This window comes from Dromaius novaehollandiae, chromosome 18 (assembly GCF_036370855.1).
Source record: "Dromaius novaehollandiae isolate bDroNov1 chromosome 18, bDroNov1.hap1, whole genome shotgun sequence".
Taxonomy (NCBI): Eukaryota; Metazoa; Chordata; class Aves; order Casuariiformes; family Dromaiidae; genus Dromaius; species Dromaius novaehollandiae.
In genome coordinates this window covers 5,086,904-5,112,708 of record NC_088115.1, presented here as the reverse complement: position 1 = coordinate 5,112,708, position 25,805 = coordinate 5,086,904, and the positions used below count along the sequence as shown (strand labels likewise).

Sequence of the window (25,805 nt, the reverse complement as noted above, 5' to 3'; positions counted from 1 at the left end):
CAATTTCCCGAGACAGCAGGCACCAAAAGTTTCAAGGTAACTTAAGTAGCTGGTTTTTTACTTTAATATTACCAACTCTAATCAATATAGTGTCTGTAGTCAACTGAAATTCAGTCTGGGAAAATTTATGCAGTCATAAGCCCCATCATGCTCTGACCTAGCAAGAGCAGCCTGCAGCTCTTCCTCTTTCTTGGCCAGCTGGATCTTCAGTTCTTCAATCTGGGCTTGTAGCTCAGCTATTTGGTCCTGTAGGTCTGTTGTTTCACCATCGAGTTTTCTCTTAGCTTTTTCTAATTCCTGACGGGTCTTCTCTTCCTTTTTTAATCGCTCTAGGCAAGTGACAACACATTTTATTTATAAGCAATTTCTTGTCTAATCATCCTCAAAAGATCTGGGGGCAGGGGAGTGGGGTGGGAAGAAGCGTAGGAAGTTTAATTTATACTGCATCTATTCTTTCTCTAGTCTGCAGCTGGAAAGTCAACTGGGAAAGATAAAATAGCCAAGCAGAACAACATGATTTAGACAAAGTCAAGAAAAAGTAACAGACGCTGGAGAAAAACAGTTTGAAGTAAGGTAACAGAAAGACAACCTCATCTTGGTGGAAAATAAGGAATGGGATCAAACAGAAGAGCAGTTTTTGAGCTGCTGGGCCAGATGATCACACACCAGGAGTCAGAAATTAAGATCAGCTAAGGACTGGAAAAAATGATCGTTTGCACAGTTTTTAAAGGACTAGGCTAGGCTCCAAGAGTCTACTGGAAAATAATATAGCTTTAAAAAACCTTGGATAAAATGTTTTTGCAAATATCTGTGCCACTTCAGAACTCACAACCCACTGAGATTTAGGAAGACCTCGCAACATCAATAGCTTCCAGTAATTTAATTTTGCAGCTGAGATAGTCCTGCCCTGAGGCATTTCTTTATGTGAAAAGCATCCAAGTATCAGTGCCATAGCAGCAAATTCGTTTACTTTATCTGACTGTTGTCTGATTGAGATAGTTACTAACTGCATTGTTTAGCAGTTAGCTAATGGCCAGGTGCACAGTCACAGAAATGTTTTGCCAAACCACTAGCGTTTAGCATAGCATTACTACCATGCTAATTCTATGTGCATCAGCATAAACATAAAATATCAGATTTGTCATTCAATATTCTGTGGGTTACCCATGCACAGATTTCTCCCACACCCTTTTTGAGCCTGCTATTCGATCAAGATCTCTACATGGGGAAAGACAGGCATGCTCAAGAATCACCCCTTAGAACCTGAGGGCAATCCGGGATTTTCTAGGCAGTCTACACTAACAATGGTTTTCTTCTCTAAACAGTTCCTCACTCAAAAATAGCAATTTTTCTCTGTGTTTTTACATTACATTTCTTGGCAGTTTAAGTTAGAAGATTGTCGTGAGAGCCTATCTTGCAACTGAGAAAGCTAATAGCAAACTGAACTAGATTATTGTTCAAATTTCAGTGCCTAACTGTGCCAAGACCCTAGGAGAGAGAGCTTAAAGGCATCTTGAACCATCTCCAAGAGTAAATATCATTCTACTGTGCTTTACTAGCCAAAAAAATTGCATGCCTTATATTTAAGCTTTAATTTCCACTTCTAAGGTCATCACATGGTCTCAGAATAGCACCATAACTGAACACATCTGTCAAATATCTTCAAAAACACTAATGCTGACTTAAGCACACAACTACTCAAGCATTATTTTCCAGTTAGTAAAGTTTACTTATGCCCATCTTAAGGTCTCTGAGTATCACTTTCAAAGAAAAGGTACAGAAGATTAAAACAAAGAAGATTAAACTTTGATATTCTTCCATAAGCATGTCGGTTTTGAAATATGAAGGAAGACTGGCCATAATACAGTAAGTGAAAAACTATTTCCAAGTTAGGGTGCAGAGAGCAACTTCACCTTATATTTGTGCGACTCTGACTTGGCAATTTATTATTGTTGTGCAACAGCTATTTTACAGCCATAAGTAATTTTTTTAACAAATCAAGAAGGGTTCTATATAGGGCTGATTTAGCCTGTCACTACAAGTAAAACAGCCTGAAATACATGGCCAAAGAAATGGAACTATTTTAGATAAACAAAGCATTAAGAAAAGCAAAAGGATTCAGATTTGCTTATTCAAAAAAATTTTAGAAGCCTAGTAAATAGCTAATAACATTCTTTCAGAATTATGCCATTCTAACGTGTTATAATAGAAAAGTGTAGCAACAAGTTTTTTTCCTTGTTACTAAGGGATTTATGCAACATCATGAATTTTTGAATGTGTTTGTAAATGAAATAGATTCTCAAAAACTGAAAAACTAACAAGATAGAGAAGAGTGAGATGGAGCAACCAGATGCAACAAAGTCATGCAAGTAAAGCAAATATCTTACAAAAATCTAGATAAGCAACAAATAATAGCTATTAAGGTATCTACATATTAGGGTTCATCTATCAGACTAGACCAGATAACTGCATTTATTGTAATTAGTGATCCATTTCTTTCCAGCATGATTTCCAAGTTGTTAATAGGCAAATTTAGTAAGATCAAACCTTCTAAATCAGTGATCATCATTTCTTGCTTATTCTTGAGTTTGGCCAAGTTTTTGGCCTTTTCTTCTTCCTCAGCCAGCTGAGAAGTGCATTCAGCAATTCGATCCTCCATCAGCTTCTTTTCCTAGTTAGGAGAAAAACAGGTGAGACTAACGGTTAAAATACTATTCAGTCTCTCTAAGCAGCATAAATAACTAAACATATCAAATCCATATAAAGGCCTCATACAGCATATTAACACAGATTTTATTTCAAGTCACCATCAACGTATTATTTGAATAGTAAGGGATCCATTTAAACAGTACAGAAAAATGAAGATTTCTTTTCTAAGACTGAGATTTGGAATTTAACACATAAGTATTTAATCCAAAACTAGTTATGGAGGCCTGATTTTCAGACAGCATTTGCTCCACGCTTTTTGAAAACCAGGTCATGTTTCCTTACTATCTAAGCCTAAAGACATCTTTATAGTTTGCAAAGAACAGGGTAGCTATGACAAACACCATCCCCAGCAATTAGATTTGGAAGGCTCATGAAATTGGTCAGAATGTAGGACAAAACCCTCCCTTTCAAAGGTTAGTTCTAAGGAAGTTTTAAGTGCCTCAGCTACAATGTGTTCACAATCTCCAGAAGTCAGAAGTCTTCAGTTATAAACTCTAAAGACAAGGTAGCACCAGTCTTAAACGTTTTGAGAGCTGTCACTTGATACTACTATTCCTTATGAGCAGAATCTCCACCATACATACTGATCTCACCTTCAAAAATTTGGAATTTTGGTCCTCCAACAGTAGGATCTCTTCTTCCATCTTCTTGATCTTTGCTTCAGCTGTCACTTTTTCAAGCTGCAACTTCTGCCGAGCTCCCTCCTCCTCATCAAGTTGTTCCTCTAGGTCCTAGAAACAAAGATAGTTGCATATGCGCATTTTTCTTATTATCCACTTGTTAAGTTTTTTCTTTTGCTTATTAAAAGAAAAAGAAAGTATTATTTGAAGAGGCAGTTGTCCTGAATGACACTAAAAATGCTTTCACTTTATTAGACTCATTTATAGTATCAATGATCTGGTAATGAGATTTAGAGCCATGTGATACGCATGGAATTTTTTTATACTCTATTTCAGCTTTGGCAAGCATATACAACTTGCTGTCTAGGAAACATACACTCACTCTGCTATAATCTTTCACCTTCCTAATTTTGAATATAAAATAAAAATACACCACAGGAAGAAAAAAGGCCCAACTGTACTTAACCACAGTGACATTATATTGGGCTTCCTAGCATAGTGCATCTGAACAGGGCACCAGGTGTCAAAGTACTAGTGTTGTGGACAAAGAAGGAAGCTGTTGCAAACAGATATTGCAATATTTGATCAAAGAATGTCATAGATGTCAGGGACTGGGAACAGTTGCCACAGGAAGCAAGTCCCCTCATTTCAGTATGAATCTAGATCTCAATACTACTGCTGGAATGGTTCAGAGGTTGACACAATTAGTTAGATACTAGTAGGAAAGTAATAGTATGTTGTGCTTCTATTCATTCACAGTCTTCAATAATATTCTCAGCTGTGCATTATTAACAGACATTTATTAAAAGGCATCAAACTGTGGGATGTGGGTTTTTTTCCCCTCCTTCAAGTACTTCAAGTATTTTGAAAGACATTTAAGTTCTTATGCATTCCCTCAAATAACAAGGATTTTTCAAGGTGCCCATGTATTCAAAATGAAACATTTAAATTCCGATTTTCATGAAAACTAGTAACTTGGAGCAGATGAAGCTTCCTTTCTGTTTCATAGAAGTCAAAGAAGGAATATTCTTCATGATATTCTCACAGAATTTAAGTGAAAATGAAACATTTCTCTCTCAGAAATGAGATCATCCCATCAGTCTGTTTCTACAGGAAAACAGGTAAGCCACATGCAGTAATTTCCAGCTCCTGCCTACTCAAAAGCACTTGCTGACATCAAACCTCTGTCTACATGCTATAGCTCACAACAGGCCATTTTGACTTTTCTGCTTTTTTCCCTCATCCTCATATCACTGGAGACCACAGAGTGCTAATCATACTGAACACAGGAAGCAAAGAGAAAGAATTCAAGCTGATTTTATTCCATACATGATGCTAAGGAACTAACTTCCTCCATGTTCTGGAGATGCTGAGTCAGCTTTCAATCCTTAACAGTTCTGTTTGCATACTTTTCCATTTCCAGTATATCAAGACACATACCTGAATATGACCCTGCATTTTCTTTTTCTCATTCTGCAGTATTTGGTTTCTCTCCTCTTCCTCCTCAACTCTCGACTCCAGGTCATGAAGAATTTCTTCCAATTCTTGTTTTTTTGCAGCCAGACGAGCCCTCATCTCCTCAGCTTCTGCAAAGAGCTCTGTCTCAGCCTGTAACTGCTCTGCAAGAATGTTCTTTTCTTCTAAAAGCTGCAAATATTACACAAAAAGAAAACAGTAAAATCTTTACTTTTCAAAGCCTCTCAGAGATTACATATGACAACTATAAAGAGACCAAGTTCTGCTTCAATTTGAGACTCCATGGTCAGGATCCAAAAGTGAAAACTTTTACCAGAGAGCTTTATTAGCAGTCCAAAAGACACCAACTCTAAGAGAAGGGCTACAGTGGCATTTACTCACTTGTCCCCACACCTTAAAGAACAGCTCCCACTGTGCCTACCCCACCTCCTCAGCTCTCCCAGCAGTGAAAAGATGAGGGAAGTGGCTGTTTCCCAGACTGTCCCTCACATTCATCCCTGCATAGTGACTGAGTGCTGCCATAGGCAACTGGACAGAAGCTGCCACTCAGAACCACTGGAACAGCAACTGCAGGGATATTGCACTAAAACAGACTATTGCTTGCTTTGTAAATTTGACAACAGGAATTAATGTTTTCCCCTTCTAGATTTGCATCCCCATTTCATTGTATCTCATAATCACCATAGTGATAAATACACATCTGTCTTTATTGACAGTCCATCAGCTATTCTGGAAATTGACATCGATTCTACTTTATCAGTATAAATGCATTCCAATGTTGTCCATTAACTGTCATAACTGTGTTTCCTCACATTTCTTAAACGCAGCACAGGCATGCCACATAAGCATTCCAGCTTGAACACACATCTGGAAAGCAAAACAATGCTTTTACTGATGTTCTCCTGAGAACAGGAAAGGGCAACAGATTCAAACTTATTTTTCAGTATAAGGTTTCTGTGATCCTGGAGGAAGACTCATGTTGTATCTTCCTATTTCAGCTTTTAGCCAAGTGCACTCACTTGTAACTCACTTGATTCATACTGCTTTTGCTCACAGGGGTTCTCACACAGGATGAAGCGCAAAATACGTTCTACATGTTTAAAGCGGATCTCAGGCACAAACCTGTTGATGTTTCCTTTCCATTTCCTCAAGTTCTGCCTCCACTTTTGTTTGTTTTTCCTTCACCTTCATTAGCTCCTCATCCTTGGCCTGAAGTTCCTCTTCCTGGCGAGTAACCTGAAGAAGAGGCTTCACCTGCAAAGAGTTGGGACAGACGAATAAGAAATCGCATTCTAGCTACTTGCAGGAGTCAAAGAAAGTGACAGAACATAACAAACCTTTGTGAAGACTCTCCACCATTGCCAGTGCCTAAGCTTTAAATATGCAGCACAATTCCTCTGCAGGATTTTCAGTGCGCTCAGTTGCTGTTGTTTCTTTGCAAAGGCCCTGAAGATGCAGCAAAAAACGTTTCTTCATATTAAATACAGCTGTGCATACGTGTATTTTTGTTTTTAATTTTTAGATTACCCAACCCTACAAAACTCACAGACCATAAGTAGAATTATTTTCAAGTTTCAGTGACTAGAATGATTTATGAGTGCTCACTCCTTACATGAGAAAACAAAGCAAGAGCTGGAGTCACCATTTTCATTGCAATAATAACAAATGGTATTTGTTCTTACTATTAACAGTCTTTTTACTCAAATAGACATAAAAAGGATGGATTACAGTTACTGAACCCTTTTTCATTTCAGAAAAGCAGTTTTACAGAGTAACTTTAAGACCCTCAGAGCAGATGAGATTTTTTTGCAGCTAACAGCTATACTGCAAATAGCAGCATATGTCAAAGGCAAGATTGGGAAAAGGAAATATTATTATGAAATGAAGGTGCAAATTTACCTATTTATGTTGGACACATCTACCGTTTATCCCACAACATTCATAAGAAAAAAACTCATCTCAAACGGAAGTTTTGATGCATAGCTCCTTATTAAAGACATTTAAGATGACAATGAGAGGAACCAATCATAAGAGCACACATACTTTCTAGCCAGGTATCCCCTACAGACTGCCTGGAAAAATATAATAATGTCTGTGATCTTCAGATCGCGTTCTTCTTCCAAGTGTGCCAGGACACCAGCTCGGAAGAAGATCTTGCTCTGTCCAATTCTGTACAAGTTGGGGTCCAGCTCTAAGGCTCTGATCTAAACGGGAGGCAAGCACATTGTTTTCACACATAGAAATGACAATATTTTTCTGCTTCAGTTCTTTTTAATGTTTTAAAAAACGCTTAGAGGTAAACACTTACCATTCGTTCACACGCTTGCTTACCATCCATAAAACCTTTTGGAATTGCATTGGGAGTAAGGATCTCATACCTTTAAGTCAAAAAAAAAAAAATCTTTACACTCAAGCTACATCTTTATAAACCCATAAAGCTATAGTCACCAAGCATGGTTAAGGAGCTTCCCCAGAAAAAGTTTTTTCCAGCAGTCCATTGTAGATTTTTTCCCTTCTTTGCTCTTTAGAAAAAAAAATATTAAACCTACACATTTTGTTAGACCAACCAAGATGTGATATTTTCATAAAAGGCTAGGGTGAGTTAAAAGACTAGGTTTTGTTTTATAAACTAAGTAACCTGCAAGATTGGACTGCTTAAATAAAAACATGTGAATGGCGGGGCTTCTGACTTAAAATTTTAATGCAAAGCAGTAAAAAGAGGTTGTGATAGCCGTAGATACTATGTCCTGAGGTTAAGGAGAACTCTACACAATTGATCATAAAACATTCAGATAAGGTGAAATTTCAGGATACAAAGGAAAAACACAAGAACACCACCAAAACTCAAGAGCAGTCATTCAAAAAAAGACCAGCCTCAATTCACTTTCTTCCTCTAGACTCAAAAAGGAATAAGGGGAGGAAACAAAGTATTTACTTTGGTGGCTTTTACTGTCATGGCTTATTATAAACATACCCACCTTTAAAGAGCTTTTGGCAAAACCTGTGGTTTTTGATTATCACTTTTCAAAGTCCGGATTCTGTAGACCTGAATGAAGGATGCTCAATAGCATTGAGTGTGCTTCACCCCACCCCACCCCCCATCTTCAATCATTCAACAACGAACTTCATCTCAGAATAAAAATTCAAAAGACTTATTGCCGTTACCTCTGTCTAAATTCCTGGAACACTATCCTGTTTGGAAATCCTTGTCGACAAATCCTAATTCCTTCCAAAACACCATTGCAACGAAGCTGATCTAGAACCAGATGTGGATCCAGTTTTCCAGCCTGAACAAACAAAACAAGCATTATTTTCATACTCTCAATTTGTATGCATGGAAAACTGCCATTTATTTTATTTTATTTTGTCAGGCTGCCCTCTCCAAAGTTAACTGTCTAAACAAGGGGATGCATGTGGAATACTGAGAGGATAACTGGTCAGCGTGAAAGCTTTGCAAAACCCGACTTCCAATTTTGAAAAGACACAAAAAGCATGCATAACTGAACATGCATGCAGAGACTCTTTTAAAGAAAGAGACTTAGAAAAGTGGTCTATAGTACATACCCTCTTTTCATGATTTGGAATGATGCAGCGAACAAAATTGGGATTAGTGTTTCGGAGCGTTGCCATCAGCTTAGTGAGAGATTCCTTGTACAGCTGCCCAACAGTACGAAACATGCCCTTCTTCGTCTTGTATGCAGAGCCAAAAGCTGTCTCTGTTATTCCAGTAACCTGATCCAGACCCACAATACGATCCACTGGGAACGACGAGAAAAACACATTTAAGTGGACCTTAATATTTTTTAGGTATAAAGATATACAGAAAGAGGAGCAATAGTGCAGCAGCAGAAGCTTTGTGGAACAAATGACAGAAGATGCCATCAGTAGGGCAAGGCAGTCAGCATGTACTAGGGACACTGTGCAGAAGCATTGGAACCAAAAGCCACAAACTTATACAGCAGAATAGTGTAGCTTTAGTAGATACGTACTAAAATATCCAGCTCTTTACTTGCAGTTCTACATGACCAGTAAAGCCATTTTCCTTGTTTTAAGTAAAATTTAAAAAGATAGAAAATGACTTGGAAACCAGCAATTATTTGAATTCTTACAATGACATATATTTCCAGGTTGAAAGCTTGGAATTAGATATCTGCACATATTAAAATGGAGTGAATAACTATATAGATTAAATAAGTTTTATCAAATACTCAAAATCATTTGAGAGCATGGCTATTTACAGAAAAGTTAGAAATAGTGTTATTTCAGTGACAAGTAAAAAAAAAAAAAAAGTATTTGCTAGAGTCTTGCTAGTCTGATATTCTTCAAAATTCTTTCAAATTGTGTATATACTTCTAAAGCCTCCCTAGGCAAAAGAACAGCTTCAAAGTAGGAAAACTGCAGACCAAAGCTGTCATAAAGCATCAGAATGGAGATGAAGGGCTTTTTTTGTCTTTTGCTTTTTTCTCCTCATTTTTAGAACATAGCAAACATTTTGGGTAAGGACCTCTATGGTTTCCTCTTCACAAGCACAAAATAGAAAAATCTTACTGCTATCAATATGACCTTTAGGCCAAAAAAAGTGAATGCGATTCCATGTACATTTTAGCAATTAAAAAGTTCTCCAAAGAGAAAGAAAAATAAGATAAAAAAAAAGATAAAAAAGCTTAACACCCTAACCATAAGAGCTGCTATTTCTTAGTACTGAGCAGATACACAGCGTGTATTGGCTCTCCGTGAAATCCAAGCTGGCCAGCCAGAAACAAGCAACTATACATAGGCTACAATTGAAACTTGGAAAGTTTCAATTCATCTTCCGGTTCACTCAAACCAAAGCAAAGGGAATTACACTTTGCTGCCAGAATTAGCTTTACTGCCAAAATAAGCTTTGTACTTAAGAGTTAAGTGACTATTTCATGCTCGCACCCAACTGTCTTTCATAGGTCTACACAAAAAGGAAAATTAAAACCAAGAAAAATACAGGGTAGTAACTTTGAATAGCCATTTGTAACAGTCTTTCATGCAGTAGAGAACAGAGCCCAGATCCTACATACACATAGTTTTAAGTGCAAGACTCTAAGCTGCTTATTAAAGTTAGAATGATAAGGACATAGTAAAGGTTCATAAGATTGTATCCCACAAATGTAGTTTAAAGAAAATGGGATAAAAATTACTTGGAATTTCACAGAGGTTAAACAAAACATTTTGTAAGTATTAGAAACATGCATCCAACAGACACCACCAATGACTGGACATCATTCAGCTATCTAAGACCACATTTTTTTTTTTTTTTGGTGACGATATCGAAGTTAATAGCTCATCTTTTGTTCTTCTCCCGTCTGTCCTCCAACTTCTAATAAGGTTACTAACGTTTAAATGAGGAATATTAAAGTTAAGCATGACCTTTTCCTACAGGCTAAGAGCAGCCATTGAGCAGTATGACCGGACTATCAGCCATTGGCTGAAGTCTTTGATCTCAAGCCCTCTAATAACTGTCTTAGGAAACACCACTAGTTTCCACAAGTATGCAGTGTATCATAAGTATTGGAGGATAAACCCAAGTAAAAATTGGAAAGTTTGAAGGTACAAGCTCCATGTGGTCACAAACGCATATTTCAAAACTTGGGGAGAGGACAAAGGGAGGGAAGAGGAAGCGGTTGGATAAAATATCTAAAGCGTCTTCAAAATAAATATTTCAAATAAGAAATGTTTTTGCTGATGTCTTAATTCCTTTAAAAAAAAAAAGCGTGCAGCTTCTAAAAAGGGAAATATAAATGTTGAAAAGAGGTTTTTAAATAAAAACAATTCCAGGAAGTCTGGAAGAAATCTATTTCATTTACTACTCCCCTGCAACTGTAGCACTCATTCTAATTTTTAATACATTCTTCACGTCTTCTCCCCCCAAATACATCCACATTCTAAAACTCTGAAATGTTTTGTCAATGTTGGACTGCAGAAAGAGGCTTGATAATATTAAAAATGCCTATACGCTGTCTCAAATACTTGGAGCTGTAAGAGTTATCATTTAAGAAGCGATTCTGCATCTCAACATAGAACTGGGAAGCAAGAGACCTTTTCATCTGCAATGCTTAAATGCAATGCATAAAATATAAATGCTATATGTATGCAGCAGCAACTGAATAGGTATGCACTCAAAAACATTTGCCTTGTGGAGGTATACCTAAAGTTAGCATGAAATGAAAAGTTCATGCAAGCCTACGAGCAAAAACGGTTTTCCTGTAGATACAACAGCCCTGCCTTTAGGAGACCTATGATTTTTATATCCATTCACCTGGTGGATCATGAAGACCAGTAATATTGTCATAGAAACAGGCTCTCTGAATATTCTGAATCTCTAAGGCAGAGAAACAGTGAAAACAAAGACAGAAGAGCAGATACACAAGACACTTCAGTTAGTATACAGAACAGGTTTATCAATTGCAAGCAGACTTTATATTGTGCTACAAAAGCAATTAGGCCACAACATATTCCATGCACATTTCAATAACCTGTGGAAGCAGGTTTGGAGTATTTGTACTGAAACTCTTTTGCCTCTATGCCTGTACTCAAAAGGAAAGAAGCAGATCCCCAACCAAAACATTGTATATATTCGTTGTATATATTTAATAAAGCTGCTCTCTGTAGCTGAACCAAGTAACTATTCCCGAGAATAAGAGGGAAACTCTTATCAACTCAGTATTAACCTACAGCATCATCTATATCATAAGCTTGATTTCCTCCTGGAGTAACAAACTACAGGATTAACACAGTGTGACGTGTAAATATACTGTCTGCAATGAATATACTGTAAAGGAAAAAAAAAACCTAAAGGTCGTAAAGAACCTAATAAATACTTATCAGGGAATTTCTGCTTCTTGGAGTATTTTGGTAAAAATGATGAGAAATACTTTAAGCTGATGTGCAGGGATACTAGTAGCGTGCTTTTCAATAGCAGTAATGTTGGATTCAGTTTTAATATGCAACACCTGTAAGCACTAGTACAGCTGTTTATGAGAAATAATTGTGCTGGTGCTCACATTAGATGACATTTTATTAACAGCAGTATCACTACAGCTATTTATATGCTCAAGACTTTACTGCAACAAGTCAAAGAGTATTGGACATGATTCTAGAGATGAAATTTGACAGAGAGTAACAAATAGTAAGTGAGTATTAGTTCAAATAATGAACATGAAAAGCAGCTAATCAGAAATGGTACATGTGCAGGGGACCACAGGAGCAACCCAGCTCCCCTGTAGTACTTTTGGTGCTAAACAATAGAGAAAATGCTGTAGATATTTACAACTCAAGGGTGAGGGAGGTGGGAAACATGCACAAAAAACTGTAACTCATCCAAAAAGGTTAAATCTGTACAGCCTGTGTACTTAGAGCATGATCTCTTACCATCCTTCCAAAGCTCTGCAACAAATTTGTCAGAAGACTGGTGCAAGAGTGTAGCCACGTTGTCATTCAGAGGGTCCATGTTCTTCATCAACCACTCATCTGCCTTGTAGTCTACCTGTAGAGCAGCAAAGTGACATGATTAAAGAGACTATCATCTTTAGTTTTACATTTACTAACTAAAAAAGTTTCAAAATAATATTTGAATCTTCCTCCTATTCTCTCCATGATGTTTGTTTGCTCTTAGTTATATCTCCTCAGAACAGCTCAGATTACCACTAAAATAATTCTTTTGTAAGAGTGAATGAAATAGTTTATTTTTTAAAAATCAGTAATCTGACCTTTTTCTTACTAATAGCTAGTATACATTTTCAATCTAGTGTTATTGCCAAAAAGGAGGATTCACTGTGGAGATGTAACAACAGCTCCAGTACCAAGAACCTAATTATCTAAATCATAGGATAGTAAATTAAGAATGTGCTGCAATATGAATATTTTTAATTTGAGTCTAACAGTTATACTTAAAAAATTCATTCCATAGCGAAAACAATGCTCTTATCTTGACAGAACCAATACCGTGGTTTGCAAAAAAAAAAAAGTACAGCTCAGCAGTTGAAAACACAAGTTTACCGACATGGATTTCATCCCAGCCCAAAACAGAGCCCTAAAACCTCTCAAGTCCAACAAAACTTCTCCTGTGTAGACTAGCATGTTTTTGCTTCAACCAGAAAGTTATCTATTTATTTTTAAATACTGTCTTTGGAAGGAAAGCCAAATTTAAAACATTTCCACCATCCAAAAACAGATCAGATCATCTTAGTACTTCTGCAGGAAACGCAATTTTAAAAAAGCATTTCAGTTTTGAAGGAAAGATACATTCTGATGGAAAACTGAAAAATGTCTTCTGATCAGAGGAAGATATTCAACGTAATGCCAATATCACAAAAATGCCCACTCCGTTTGACAGAAGTGAACTGCTCTTTAAAACGATTACTTTTCAGCAGTAAGGCACCAAGTTATTTCACCCCATGTTGTTCACCTAAAGGTTTTAATAGGTCTTTGATTCACAACTAACCTATTAATTGCAGTAACATTGATGAGTTTACTATTCCTAAGTTACTGTTTTAAGTATTGATATCACAAAATATTTACTTCACTTTTTGCTGCAATTCTCTTATGTAGTGGCCACCACTGACATTAATGAATAGGTAACAATTGACCATTAATACTTTAAATCAAAATTAAAGGATAGCTCTTAACCATTAGCAAGTCACTTTGTTCTATATATCAGGGCAAAAACTGGTCCTATGAAACTTATTATAGGACAGCCTTATGGAATGGGCTTAATGGTCCTATCCAGTCCCACATTTCCATAAAGGGCTGACAAGAATTTCAGCTACTTCATGGTCCTGTCCAATGCTATATCTGAGCTCAGCCCTTCAGCAAGAAAAAGACCGAATTAACAGTAAAGAGAAAAAGATATCATCTTTAGCTATGAAAGGGGATATACACAAAGTCATTACGTGAATTGGTGGGATGAAAGTAAAGAAGATGGTACTGACTCAGCACATCTTCAAGTAGCCAGTTATGCTATCAACTTGGAAACACACAAATTCACGATAGATTTCTTTCACTGCAAGTCCCAAAAAACTCACTTGCAAGGTACACAGAAGATCTGACACCAAAACTAAACTGAAATCAAGTATTTGCTTAGAGTCCAATTAAGATTTTTTCAGCTTTGTCTTTTCCATCACAGCACTCCTGAATATGCCCAAGAAAATAAAACAAGGCCCCCTTCCTGCACAAGTACTTATAAATTTCATAGCTAATACTTCATAACACTTTCCCAAAAGCAACATTTCTAACCAAGGATTCAACATTTAACCCTTACCTTCCCTGCATAGTGAATAATGCAGAAATCCGCTTTGTCCTTCAGTTGTCTTGGCTTTTGGAATTTGGAGTGGGTTCCTTGCTCTTGGACCAATTTTTCCACAAATGTTTTGTCAGTAGCTTTAGGGAACCAGCACTCTTCATCCAGTAAAGCTAACACGCCAGGAGGATTTGCCTGAAATTCAGTTGCATTAAATCTGTGTTAATATTTAAAACGTAGTATTTCAATATTTAGTATTTAAAAAGAAAAACACCATTGCATTCAAGACACCATTGAATGCCAAAGCAAATAGTATTTAGATCGATTCCATTCTGATCTAAATTAAAACCAGCTTTAGGTGAGTCCAGTTAAAAGACGGACATAATAACTGGTTCAAACCAATAAATGACAGTATATATGGACCCAGCTGGAGCTGACCTGATCTACTGCTGCCAGTAGCCCTGCTTTAAGCAGAGATTGGAAGAGGTGTCCTCCAGAGTTCCCTATAACCCAACATTTCTATGACACATACGTGCACAGCAACTCATCCACATTTCCACAGTAGCTAACATTATGCTGTAATGTGGGCTAAGCTGAAGGCAATCGTCCCTCCCAGCCACTCATTATTCCTGTGGCAGCTGCTAAGCCTCCCCTTGCCAAGCCCTGCATTGATATCCAGTAGCAGCATCCAGAGAGATTCAGCAGGCTCAAATTGAGCAGTCAGCAGTCTCTCCATATAATTTAAGCACTCCATTAGAAGGCTTGTTTATTCTTTAAACGAAGTAGGGAACAAATGTCTGCATTTTACAGCTGCAGAATTGTTTGACAGGATCATTTTCCTCAGGGCAGACAAACTGAAGTACACAGTAAAGCAACAGAAAAATAGTTTAGAATGATTTATACTTCAGAAGTTTCTTGTGAATGTGAAGTTTACACATTTTAAGAGAGATGATTATATGTGCCTACTACGTGGTATCACATACCCTTATAACTTCATTCATAGAACAATTACGAAGGTACTGCCACTTGCTTTTCAAAAAAGCTGAAGTAATTACTTTAGGATATTCATCTGAACATCTGCATATTGAAAACATCCACAACTCTCCCCTCAGGCTTTTTGGCAAAGACTTTTACCTTCAAAGGAGGCAGAACTTACTGAAGTTCCACACACAAAGTGAAGAACTTTGACAAGTGAAACAAGATTTCCCTTTTCCTGCTCTAAAAAAAATAATTAAATAAATAAGAGGAAAAAAAGGCAAAAAAGCCTCATTGGCTTTTGCTGCTCTTCAGGATGTAAAGCACCACAGGCAGCAAAGACGCTTTACGTACTTTACATATATTCTAGAGCTGAATGTACAACAGTAGTAACTAACACCTTAGGTTTAATAAAGCAGGTCACAAAGTAATTTTGACTACGGCATACTTTTGCTGCTTCTTTCAGGAGTCAAAAACTAACTGTCTCTTCTGCTCTTTGAAATCATCTTCGGCTTCCACACATCGAGCAACTAGAAGAATTTATTAAGTAGTGCAGTGATAACACAACTTTTAAGATACTATTTATAAGGCAGATTTATGGGGAAAATTCTACTCTAAATTAAGTTTCAGGAATTTTGCTATTGATTTCAAATGAGAAGTTTTACTCAAAGTCTTGAAAACCTTTCTAACTGAGCGAGCACACTAAAGCTCCTGTAATGCAATGCCATGGTTTAATATGAAGGTGACAAGCCTAAAGACTTCATTAGTTCTAGGCAAAAGTATAAAAATAGTAGCTTAATATCTTTAGCTCGGCATTCTTATACCCTAGCATCAGGACATAAAATCCATTGAGGATAAATCCTTTTACCAATATACGGTATTTTAGACTTGGGATTTAGGCTGTCATTTCTTGTGACAGCTCCATAAGACATCTGAGCATAGTCCTAATATTTGCAAGCAATAAACGACAAACCCATATATCAAATTTCCTCTCCTCTGAGCATTATAAACTCCCAAACTTACAGGTCTTTCTATTAAGTCAATGCAAGGCTGCAGATCCAGTCCAAAGTCAATGAAGTTCCACTCTATACCCTCTCGTTGGTACTCCTCTTGCTCCAGGATAAACATTGTGTGGTTGAATAACTGCTGAAGCTTCTCATTAGTATAGTTAATGCAGAGTTGCTCGAAGGAGTTCAACTACAAAACAACATTAGTAAGCATGAATAACTCCATGACAGGATCGATCACGTATGTGGAAGCAAAAAAATCTGACCTTACAAGGCAATTCCCTCAAACTCTGCAACACGTATTTTAAAGAAAACTGGCAAACGTGTTACTCAATCTCTTATGCTCCCTGTTACATATGGTAAACTGACACGTAATAGGAAAAAAACCCACTGTTGCAGAACCAACACTTATAAAAAATGGCTTAGATTACAGTATGACTTTTTGGCACTAGAATTAAGTGTATTCAAAGCATTCATGTGCTACAGAACACGAAACCTTTCTGCAGCCTTGGAACACGTACACATTCAGTGGTTCTAGATCAACAGCTAGGGCTGAATGCACAATAAGAGGGAGAGAAGAAAGAAAGAAAAAATATCTAATTATCAATCTTTTAAAATACCTCAAAGATTTCAAATCCAGCAATATCCAGAATTCCAATGAAAGATGCTCCCTGTCGTTTGGTCCTGTCCAAAGCTTTATTAATGCGGTGAACAAGCCAGCGGAAGAGGCGTTCATAGGTGGCCTTTGCCAAGGCTTCCACTGCAAAGTCTGCCTGAAAATCAAACCCATAAAATTTATTTTTTCTGGAGAAGTCATCAAAAGAACACAGACATGAATGTTATCAAAAAATAACTAAGTAACAGAAGAAGTTTAAGGCAGTTAATACCACTGAGGAACAAAAGCAAGCAGTAGAAACAGTATGCAGTTTGATTAATGTTATGAAAATGTGTTTTTAAACTGTCAGATAAAAATAAAAGCTCTCTGGACATTTGATATGTACAATAACTACATTAAAAGATGAGACCAGCAGAAGGCCAAGGAAAAGGAAAGGTTTCTTCTACTTTACTATTGATTTTTACCATACAACAACATTTACCTTAGACAGTAAGTTTAAACAAAGTTGGTGGCAGTACCTATTTAACCCCAACTCGCTCTATTAAAAGTTAGATATAGTTTCACTTCATCTTTAAAGCCCCAGAGCTTACTTGTTCTTTGGTCTGGGCTTTCTGAACGTAGTCTCTGCCGACTTTGATGCGCGGTGTCAGTATGGCTCGGGTGAACTCCATTACATTCATTCCCAGCAGATGGCAGAGTTTCTGTGCAACTGAAGATCAAAGTAATAAATGTAAGCACTTAAATCCTCGACTCTCCACAGCAACTAGCAACATCCGTGAAAACAAGCTACAAACAAAGGCAGTCAAGTGCCAGCTTAAAAGTTTAATAGCCATTCAAAAAATAAGGTCAGGGAGACGCATTTCTGTCCTGTGGACAACAGACCTACTCTATCATACAGCCCGCATCTGGGAAAGACTTTCTTCTCAAAGGTCTACGTCAACGTTTACAGAAATACACTATCAAAGTTCCTTAACAAGGCAGGGAAAACACTAGATTTCATAAAGTTGCAGGGAGGTCACATAACAGATTATTGGCCACAAGTGCTCATTTTGTTATTTTGATACAGCACATTCATTTTTAACATCTTCAGAAAAAAAAGCACAGTAGGAACACATCATATGTCAACTTCATTACAACTAAAGTGGCCTAATAAGCTGTGTTTTAATTTAGGCAGGTATAACAGTATAGTGTTACGGACATTTCTGTTAGGGAAGATATCAGATCACTTTATTTAAACAATTTACAGCATGCATTTATAATATTTTGTTTAGAATAATAATACAAACAGTAGCTCACATTCTTTAGACAGCATGAACTTTTCTGGTTTCATGACGGTTATTTAAAACAACGTATTACGCACACTATCTTTACATATTCTTCCTGCATCAATCCCTTTTCCTAAGGAAACTTTCCAATAGGTAAGGTGTTTATGACTTCAGATTTCTAAAAATGAAAATGACGCTAAAGATATTTTTAGGTCGGGTAAGTGGTGCCCTTTAGCAGGAAGCCCTCCATGCTGGATCTTGCAAGCACTCTAACTCCGTATCCTTCTAATTTGGTAGCTCATTCATTTGCTGACAAAAAGAAACAAAGCTGTTTTCACAAATTGGCCTTGAAAAACAGGTCCTAATGCCAACACACAGAAGCATCTGCGCTAGCACTGAAAACGCTATTACTTGCTGTCAATGTCTGAGACGCTCTGGCCATATATTTATTAGAATCAAATCAAAACACAATCATTGAAATTAGGGTACCATCACAAACCCAGCACCGATGTCATCTTAGCTACATAGAGGAGCACTTCTGTGCTTTAAGTATAAACATACACATCAGCATATCAGATAAAACCCACAACATTAGGTGTCTAGTACTAGATGTCCTATGGATCTTAAACACACACACCAAAGCTGAGAGTACTAAGTAGCTCTGTCCCATCAACTTTGTACTATGGCCTAATGAATATCGTATTATGGATACTGTAGTTTAGGAAATAAGATAATTTTTTTCCCCCATGCAGTACTCCAGACATCACATTCACAGTTTCATATTCATGAAAGAAGGGCTGATTTTGTTGTCCCTGGCTTTTGCTGAGCTTGTAATATAACATAATACAGTAACAACCAACTGACTTGGAGGTAGCACTAAAACTGCATCTGATTCAGGTGCAAAAGGAAGCTGCAGTCAGCATTTCAGAGTTTTCACTGTGAGGAAAGGAAACCATTTAAAGCCCAAAATTCTGTTTGTGAAGTGCACCACTTCTACAGATAGGGCTGTTTCACACTACTTTCAGCTTGATGAATCTTCTACTAAAGAAAACAATTTATCTTGTTTGTCTACGAATTGTATTATTTGTTAGCTTTTTATAAGTTTGGAGGAGGCAGGGAAAACAACACAGCATGAGGGAGGTGGTTGTAAACACTTGGAAGATTTATTCTGCCTGGGTCATTTGGCCCCTCCAAGTTGACTAATGTTTCAGAAAGGCACTTTAATAAACTTTCTTACTAATTCAGTGCCTTGAGACCTCTGCCCTTTCAGCAGAAAGGCTTCTTCCAAATCTAGTATTACTCAGCTTTGAAAATAAGTATTAACTATGGAACGGTTCTGTAAAAACAGCTTCTCCCCCCTTCCTTCATCCTCGAATGCTAGGTGGATTCTTGCCATCACTTCTATCTATAATTGAAACAGGTATTTGTGCCAGATGCACTAGTTGATTACTTCTACAGCATAGAATTTATTTTCCACATCTGTTTGGATTTCATGTTGTCTAAGTTCACACTTTCACTACCCATGCAAATTCTAGTCTATGGAGACACTTATTTTGGAGACGTCTACCTCCAAACAGGATGAACTGCTACCAAGGCACACCTATTTCTCTGGAGTAAAGCTAGGGAAAGCCACTACACTGAGATGTGACAACACAATCTGAGAGAGATCAGTCACCCTCTGTTTTCAGAAGGGTATACGAGCAAAGAACAGGTAGCCAAATAAAGTAACTTTCAAATACAAGAGAACACCAACATGTTTCAACTACGATATGAGCTTCTCGGTATCTTTCTTCATAAAGACTCACAATTTAATATTCAAAAACCCCTGCACTAATAAAAGTCAAGACAGTCTGAAAGTAGGAAGAAGCCACAGGTTTCTCCATCATATCTTTTAAAGGGGCAACAGTTGTCCCAGCTGGCAAAAAATCCAAAAAACAACCCTCTCCCACTCCCCCAAAAATTTCTTACTCCCTGCAAAACGCAACCTGTCAAAGGTCAGCCAAATGTCAAGTCAATGATTATCAAGCTTTAATCCATACCTGCTAGCTGGAGCACTTTGGGCAGAAGGCCACCACTGTAAGCGATGGCAAAAATCATGGGCACTGCAAGCAGTATACTTGCAGAGCAATTTAAGAAAATATGAAACAAGCCACAGACAAAAGAATTGAATCGTATGTGCAGCAGCTTCTGTGAATGGTGATTTTGACTGGTCCTTGCACTGAAATCAATTCTACAACCTTCTTTTCCAGGACAGCATTTAAAGGCTGGAACTGAAATACTAAATTAAAAATCTGAAAACTGCTTCAAGGAACATATTCGTTGTGAAGGAACAAACTCCTCAAAACGCTGATTGCGCTTTAAGGTATTAACTGATAAATTAAGCCTTAGTCACACTGCCACTACTTCAGAAATCAGATTTTCTAAATACAGCATGCTTATGTTCAGCCATTTCACTCTGGAAGTTGTGCTTGGCTTCAGAATTCTTATCATTGGCAAGAAAACTGCTGTCAAGAACCAAAGAAAACAAATGTATTTAAGCATGCACTTTTTCCTAGTGCTTAAGTCTTTGCAGATAAACAAGACTACAGCTGAAATACTTGTTCAAAGTTTAGAAGCAACGCAAACAGCATAAATTCTGTTGATAGCTATTTAATTTCTGTCTGCATTAAGAGAGAAGGGAAGACAAGAGAGCTTTAATAATTGCCTGTTGGCTACTACCATCACAATCATGGCCTCTTTTTGGCACAAAACTTTACCAAGGAAGCTCAGAAGACTGCTCTATACTTTCAAAGATATGCACTAAACAAACAATAGAAAGAAAGCTACAACTCAAGTTATACTAAGCCATGCAAATGTGACCAACTTACCAGTATTCTCTGGCATAGAAGCTTGATCAGTATTTCTCTCCTTCTTAAAGGAAATATTTCCAAATTGTAGCACTGAAGATACCACTTTCAGCATGGCTGTGTTTAAAATAAATGAATAAATAAATGTTATAATGAAGTTTTCTTCCGTTATATGCGTCACTTTCCTTCCAAATCTTAATCACGAATTCACAAAGGAAATAAAGTTTATACTGTGCTTTGTAGGCAAATGGCCTTATTTGCTCTACTTTATGTTAAACAAGCATCTGTCGCAGGCTAAGACATCAAAAGATTAAATTTGGTGGCATTAAATTAGCAAGTGTGCGTGCATGCACGAGCGCATACATGTGCGGCTGCCCAAGAGTCAAGCAAGTACACTTTAGAAATTCAGAAAGCTTAATAACTTACACAAGATCTCGTCATGCGAAAATCCCATGATATGCATGGCTTCCATAGTCTCCTGAAAGTTGTCCTTGTCTTGTTGCCCAGGAATGGGGATGTAACCATTAGATAAAAATCTGTAATTGTTAAATCCTTCAAGCAGCAAGTCAGCTGTGTTGGGGAGGAGGGGGGAGAAGAAGGAAAAAAAGCTAAAGAAATACTGTTCACACTCAACTGGATTCAGTTTTCACTAAATAAGCACACTACAGTTTACTAAATCAGTTACTCAAATAAACAGGCTACAAGACATTATACCAGCTTAGTAATTCCTTCTTCTGAAATGCTAAAGATATGAGTATACCTTAAAAGTTAAAGCTAGAGTCACAGAATCCCTATCTGTAGCAACCTACGTTAGCTCTTTAATGCATTACACTTGTGAACAGAACAGTACCTGACTCTGATCTAACATAATCCCAAATCCCTATTTGGGGTACCTAAACAACTATCTATATTGTAAGGTAATAGGGAGAAGACAGTTGGGTATTGATGATGACCACATCAAGGATGCTAATCACAAATTTATCTAATATTGGAGGAGAAAAACTGAAATGCTTCTCAGAAGTCTGTACCTTCAAATAGCTGCACTTATCACAACTTAACAGGAGTTCCTAGTTAGCAAAGGAAAAGGGGAGAAGATAACCAATACAGTCCTGCTAGGCTGAAGAAAGCCTCAGGATTTCATTACGTTTTGGCAAACGGGCTGTTACTCTACCCGGTTTGAAGGCATGGTCCAGAACGGATCTGGCTGTTGCTCCTTTGTTACTGATCAGCTGAGAGTCCTGCAGCTTCAATCCACTGATTCCCAGAGACTGAACACACTACAGACTGCCCAGGTTGGACTCCACCACGTAGAAGCGTTGGCTTGAAACGCAACATTTACCTGACAACATACTTGATAAAATATAGAAGACCTGGCTTTCTATTCCCCTTTTAAAACCTACTATTTCAAGAGCAAAGAATAGTTCAAACTCGAGTGTATTAGTACTGAAATAAGCAAATCCTGAATGAAGAAGCAAAAGGTTTACAAAATGAGATAACTTACACTTCAGGTGTTCTCCTGCTCCAGCTAGCAGTTGATAGAAGATATGAAATGTTCGTTCATCTTTAGCCTGACGAACGGCACGCGACTTCTCCAACAAGTCTGATTATAGCTAGTCAAGGATTTTACACTTTTTTATTTTTTAAACAAACAAAAAAACCCACTGTATTCCAAAGAAAGCTATATAATCACTTAAGGACCAAAGGCACTTTAATAATAACGACAAGATTTGGTCTTGCATGAACTTTTGGTAACCTTAAATGAAAGGTTTCAAAATCAGACAGACAGAAGCCCACCTCTAATTCCAGCACACTAACTTCTCGGATGCTGTTTGAGCTTCCCTAGAATATACAGTGGACAATTGTCTGCAATGGATCAACTGAAGTCCAAGTGAGAGGGGGAGGTGGTCATTCTTTTCTAAGCACTTCTGTTAAGGTCATAGCAGAACCCTCAAGTATCAAAACCCCAGCAGCAGCTGAACTCCAAAGTACTTCACCTTTGTCATTTCTTTTAAGCCTTGCATTTTAACATACTATTCTAAAATTTGTGAAACAGATAGTTTCTAAAAAGTTGCCATAAGTTATAACATTGTTTATGTTTTCATTTCTTGATATGCCCTACTGTAAGATAAACATGGGATAGCTATTTGAGATGACACAGGTTACTGGTAAGGGTGAGTTCTTAAGAAAAAAATCCTCTTAGAGTAAAAACTCTGGGAAAACAGTTCATCTGAACTTTTATAAAAGCAAAAAGTATATTCATTCCTACGCTGAATACTTAATGAAAAAATATCTTAACATTAGAACATATTTTGAATAAATATAGGTCTTCTGCAGCCTTTTGGGAAATTTTCTTTTGTGACAGTACCAAATAAGCACTGCATTCAAAATTAAATTAAGCAGTTTAAGACATAGGCATAGAATGAAAAAGCTTAATTGTAGCACTAGTGGTTCACGATTAATACTCACAAGATATTTTGTTTACCAAGACTTCTGATTTCATAAAAATGTTATAACCACTCTACTGCTATTCACCCAGAAAACAGGCTAAAAAGACTAGAAATTAAGTGTGTGTATAGGCATATATACATATATATGTATATACACACACAGTATTTCTAGTATAATGTAAATAAAGCAGCTTTAGAGGAAGGTTTTCAATATAAGTGGGTTTTTTTTTTCTCCTGTTCTTAAACAATTCTAAATAAAAGCAGACCTTTATTATTAAAATAAAAGCTAAAACTGAATTAGGCTTCAGCAACACAAGATCTATGAGCAATTAATACTGAATGCACATTGGGATCTAGAAGAACCAAGAACAGCAGCTGACCCAGCACTGACAGCACTACCACTTCTAACACTATTGCAAGTACCACCTCCTCCCAGGACAAGCGTTGCTTATGCAGCGCTGATGAGAGGAAATCCAAATTTTTGGCACAAGAGAAAAACAAAAGAGCTCAACTTCTGAAAAGGAAAGTGCCTTTTCTAAAGAAATTTTCAGAGACCAAATTGACTTTCAATGGTTTCTCTAGTGAACCCACCCTGTTGTCAAGGCTAGTCAGCAAATTCAGCAGATTTCAGGAGTGCTAAGCTTTGTGATATCTGATTTCTAAGCATGAGGCAGCATGCTGACTTTGTGATATTTGATTGAAAGCAAGGAAGAGGGAGATGTTTTTAAAAGAATCTAAAAAAGTGTGGTCATCTTTCAGAGCGTTCCAGTGAATTCAAGGCTGAAGAAGAAAGTCAGGAAACTTAAGCCAATGCAACCTCAGTGTAAAACACAAGTAGGATACATGTCTCAATGTTGGCCCCAACAATGTAACCAGTAACATCAAAGTTAATCCTAATAAACTTGCCCTGCAAAGAAAAGAGATTTTTTTTTTTTTTTGCATTTAAGTATTTTTTCAGATTGAGAAGATTAAACTGTCTTTATGAAAACAGTGCTGCTTGCATATTTCACATTCAAATACAATCTTTTCCATTCAATGTATTCAATTATCATTTCAATACAATATGCTATTCTGCAAATGCACACTTTAGAAAGCTCAAAGAATACTTATTCTAGGTATATCTGTAATCCAGCCTCATGAAAGATTATTTTTTCTTAAAAGAGAAACTCAAATTTCCACACTGAGTGTGCTGTCTAGGGGTGATAAGAGCATAGCAACCCTTAGATTTTAAATGTACACATTTCTATAAAATATCAGCATCTTTAGGCATCGGTACACTTGCTTTATCTGCAGCAATCTTGAATTTCAGTGTGCTGCCCAGCCTAGACCACCATGCTTTTTTTTCCCCACTTCCAAAACCAGGATGGCTGCTATCTGCATGGACTTTTTCTAGCGGTTGGTAAAAAGAGGACTGGGAGGCAGCCACTATACTTTTCTTCCACACACATCTCCTTTCACCCACAAATTACCAAATACAGAGCAGACTTTCCACATGTAGAGCAGGTCTTGGAAAGAAAACAGTTGCTAGTGTATGTATTATATTGGGTATCAGAGCTGAAACCAATTAAACCCATTTTAAGCCACATCAGTTCCCCAACCTGTTTTGTCACTTGGTCACAAACACTCACAACAGCACAGTATGGTCTGGCTTGGAATTGGAGCACTTCTAACAGCACTGCTACCATATCTCAAGTTTGTGCTCATGAAACTATAGGTGCTCCCACCAGTTGCAAATGTGTAAAGGAGCCGGTAGTAATATCCGGTGACTACACCGAGATCTCTGCTTTCATTGCTTCCAGTTTCTCTACTTCTCTATCTACATATGAACAGGTTTGGGGGATTAGGAAGTTTCATAGCAATTTGCCAACATCTATCTAAACACTTGTTTTGATGGAATCCACAAAAAGCCACCTGCTCACATGTTTTGTGGAGGTCATCTGAAAGCTGTTCTTGCAATCTGTATCCAAATCCTCTCACATCTGTATCACATCCTCTCATATGTCACATCTGGCAGCCTAGCACTATTACTACATTAAAGTGAATTCCTGTTTGGCAAATCCATTCAGCTCAGGGACTCAACTACTAATCTCCATATTAAATATTTTGCTCTACAAACAGGTAGAGTATATGTGTTCTAGCGTGGGTCTGATCTAGTAAAAGCTTCTGGCATGTACTGTCACGCTGCAGAATTACAACACTTAAGCAAGTTACTGCAGCCATTTGAGCCATTCTAACTTCTTACTAGAAAACCCTGCTCTTCTCCCCAACTTCCCCAATAAAGCACGTTTATGTCAAAGAAAAGTTCATGTGCACAAGACTTGCCAATCTTCTCTCCCCAACCATACCATTGAGTCTAGAGAAAGGTATAACCTACCAGCCTCACCTGGACTTGGTCTCAGAGCAAAATAACCACTCCGAGACTGCAATTTTACATCCTCAATGCAAAAAACTGTCTGATTTTTAAGAATACTAAGGGAATTCTTTACACTGGCCTCAGGGGTTCAATATTGCTTAATCTACAGTTTATTTGGAAAGCCAATGGCACCGATCTGACTACTACAAGAAACAGGGCTTGT

At 37.4% G+C, this 25,805-nt stretch overlaps 1 protein-coding gene across 2 annotated transcripts in view; it reads right to left on the bottom strand.

Moving 5' to 3' along the window:
* The window catches only part of MYH10 (myosin heavy chain 10), a 106,040-nt gene that overhangs the window by 18,269 nt on the left and 61,966 nt on the right, over window positions 1-25,805 (bottom strand). For both annotated transcript variants that reach the window (XM_064522485.1, XM_064522486.1), the window contains 19 exons: window positions 24,073-24,136; window positions 22,284-22,382; window positions 21,209-21,352; window positions 20,804-20,899; window positions 17,262-17,380; window positions 16,676-16,828; window positions 16,072-16,245; window positions 14,095-14,268; window positions 12,207-12,321; window positions 8,370-8,563; window positions 7,971-8,092; window positions 7,114-7,183; window positions 6,849-7,009; window positions 6,143-6,251; window positions 5,928-6,059; window positions 4,770-4,976; window positions 3,303-3,440; window positions 2,548-2,671; window positions 158-329 (listed from right to left, as the gene is read on the bottom strand). In XM_064522485.1, coding sequence (XP_064378555.1) covers window positions 158-329; window positions 2,548-2,671; window positions 3,303-3,440; window positions 4,770-4,976; window positions 5,928-6,059; window positions 6,143-6,251; window positions 6,849-7,009; window positions 7,114-7,183; window positions 7,971-8,092; window positions 8,370-8,563; window positions 12,207-12,321; window positions 14,095-14,268; window positions 16,072-16,245; window positions 16,676-16,828; window positions 17,262-17,380; window positions 20,804-20,899; window positions 21,209-21,352; window positions 22,284-22,382; window positions 24,073-24,136 — 2,567 coding nt within the window. The remainder of the gene's footprint in view (window positions 1-157; window positions 330-2,547; window positions 2,672-3,302; window positions 3,441-4,769; window positions 4,977-5,927; window positions 6,060-6,142; window positions 6,252-6,848; window positions 7,010-7,113; window positions 7,184-7,970; window positions 8,093-8,369; window positions 8,564-12,206; window positions 12,322-14,094; window positions 14,269-16,071; window positions 16,246-16,675; window positions 16,829-17,261; window positions 17,381-20,803; window positions 20,900-21,208; window positions 21,353-22,283; window positions 22,383-24,072; window positions 24,137-25,805) is intronic.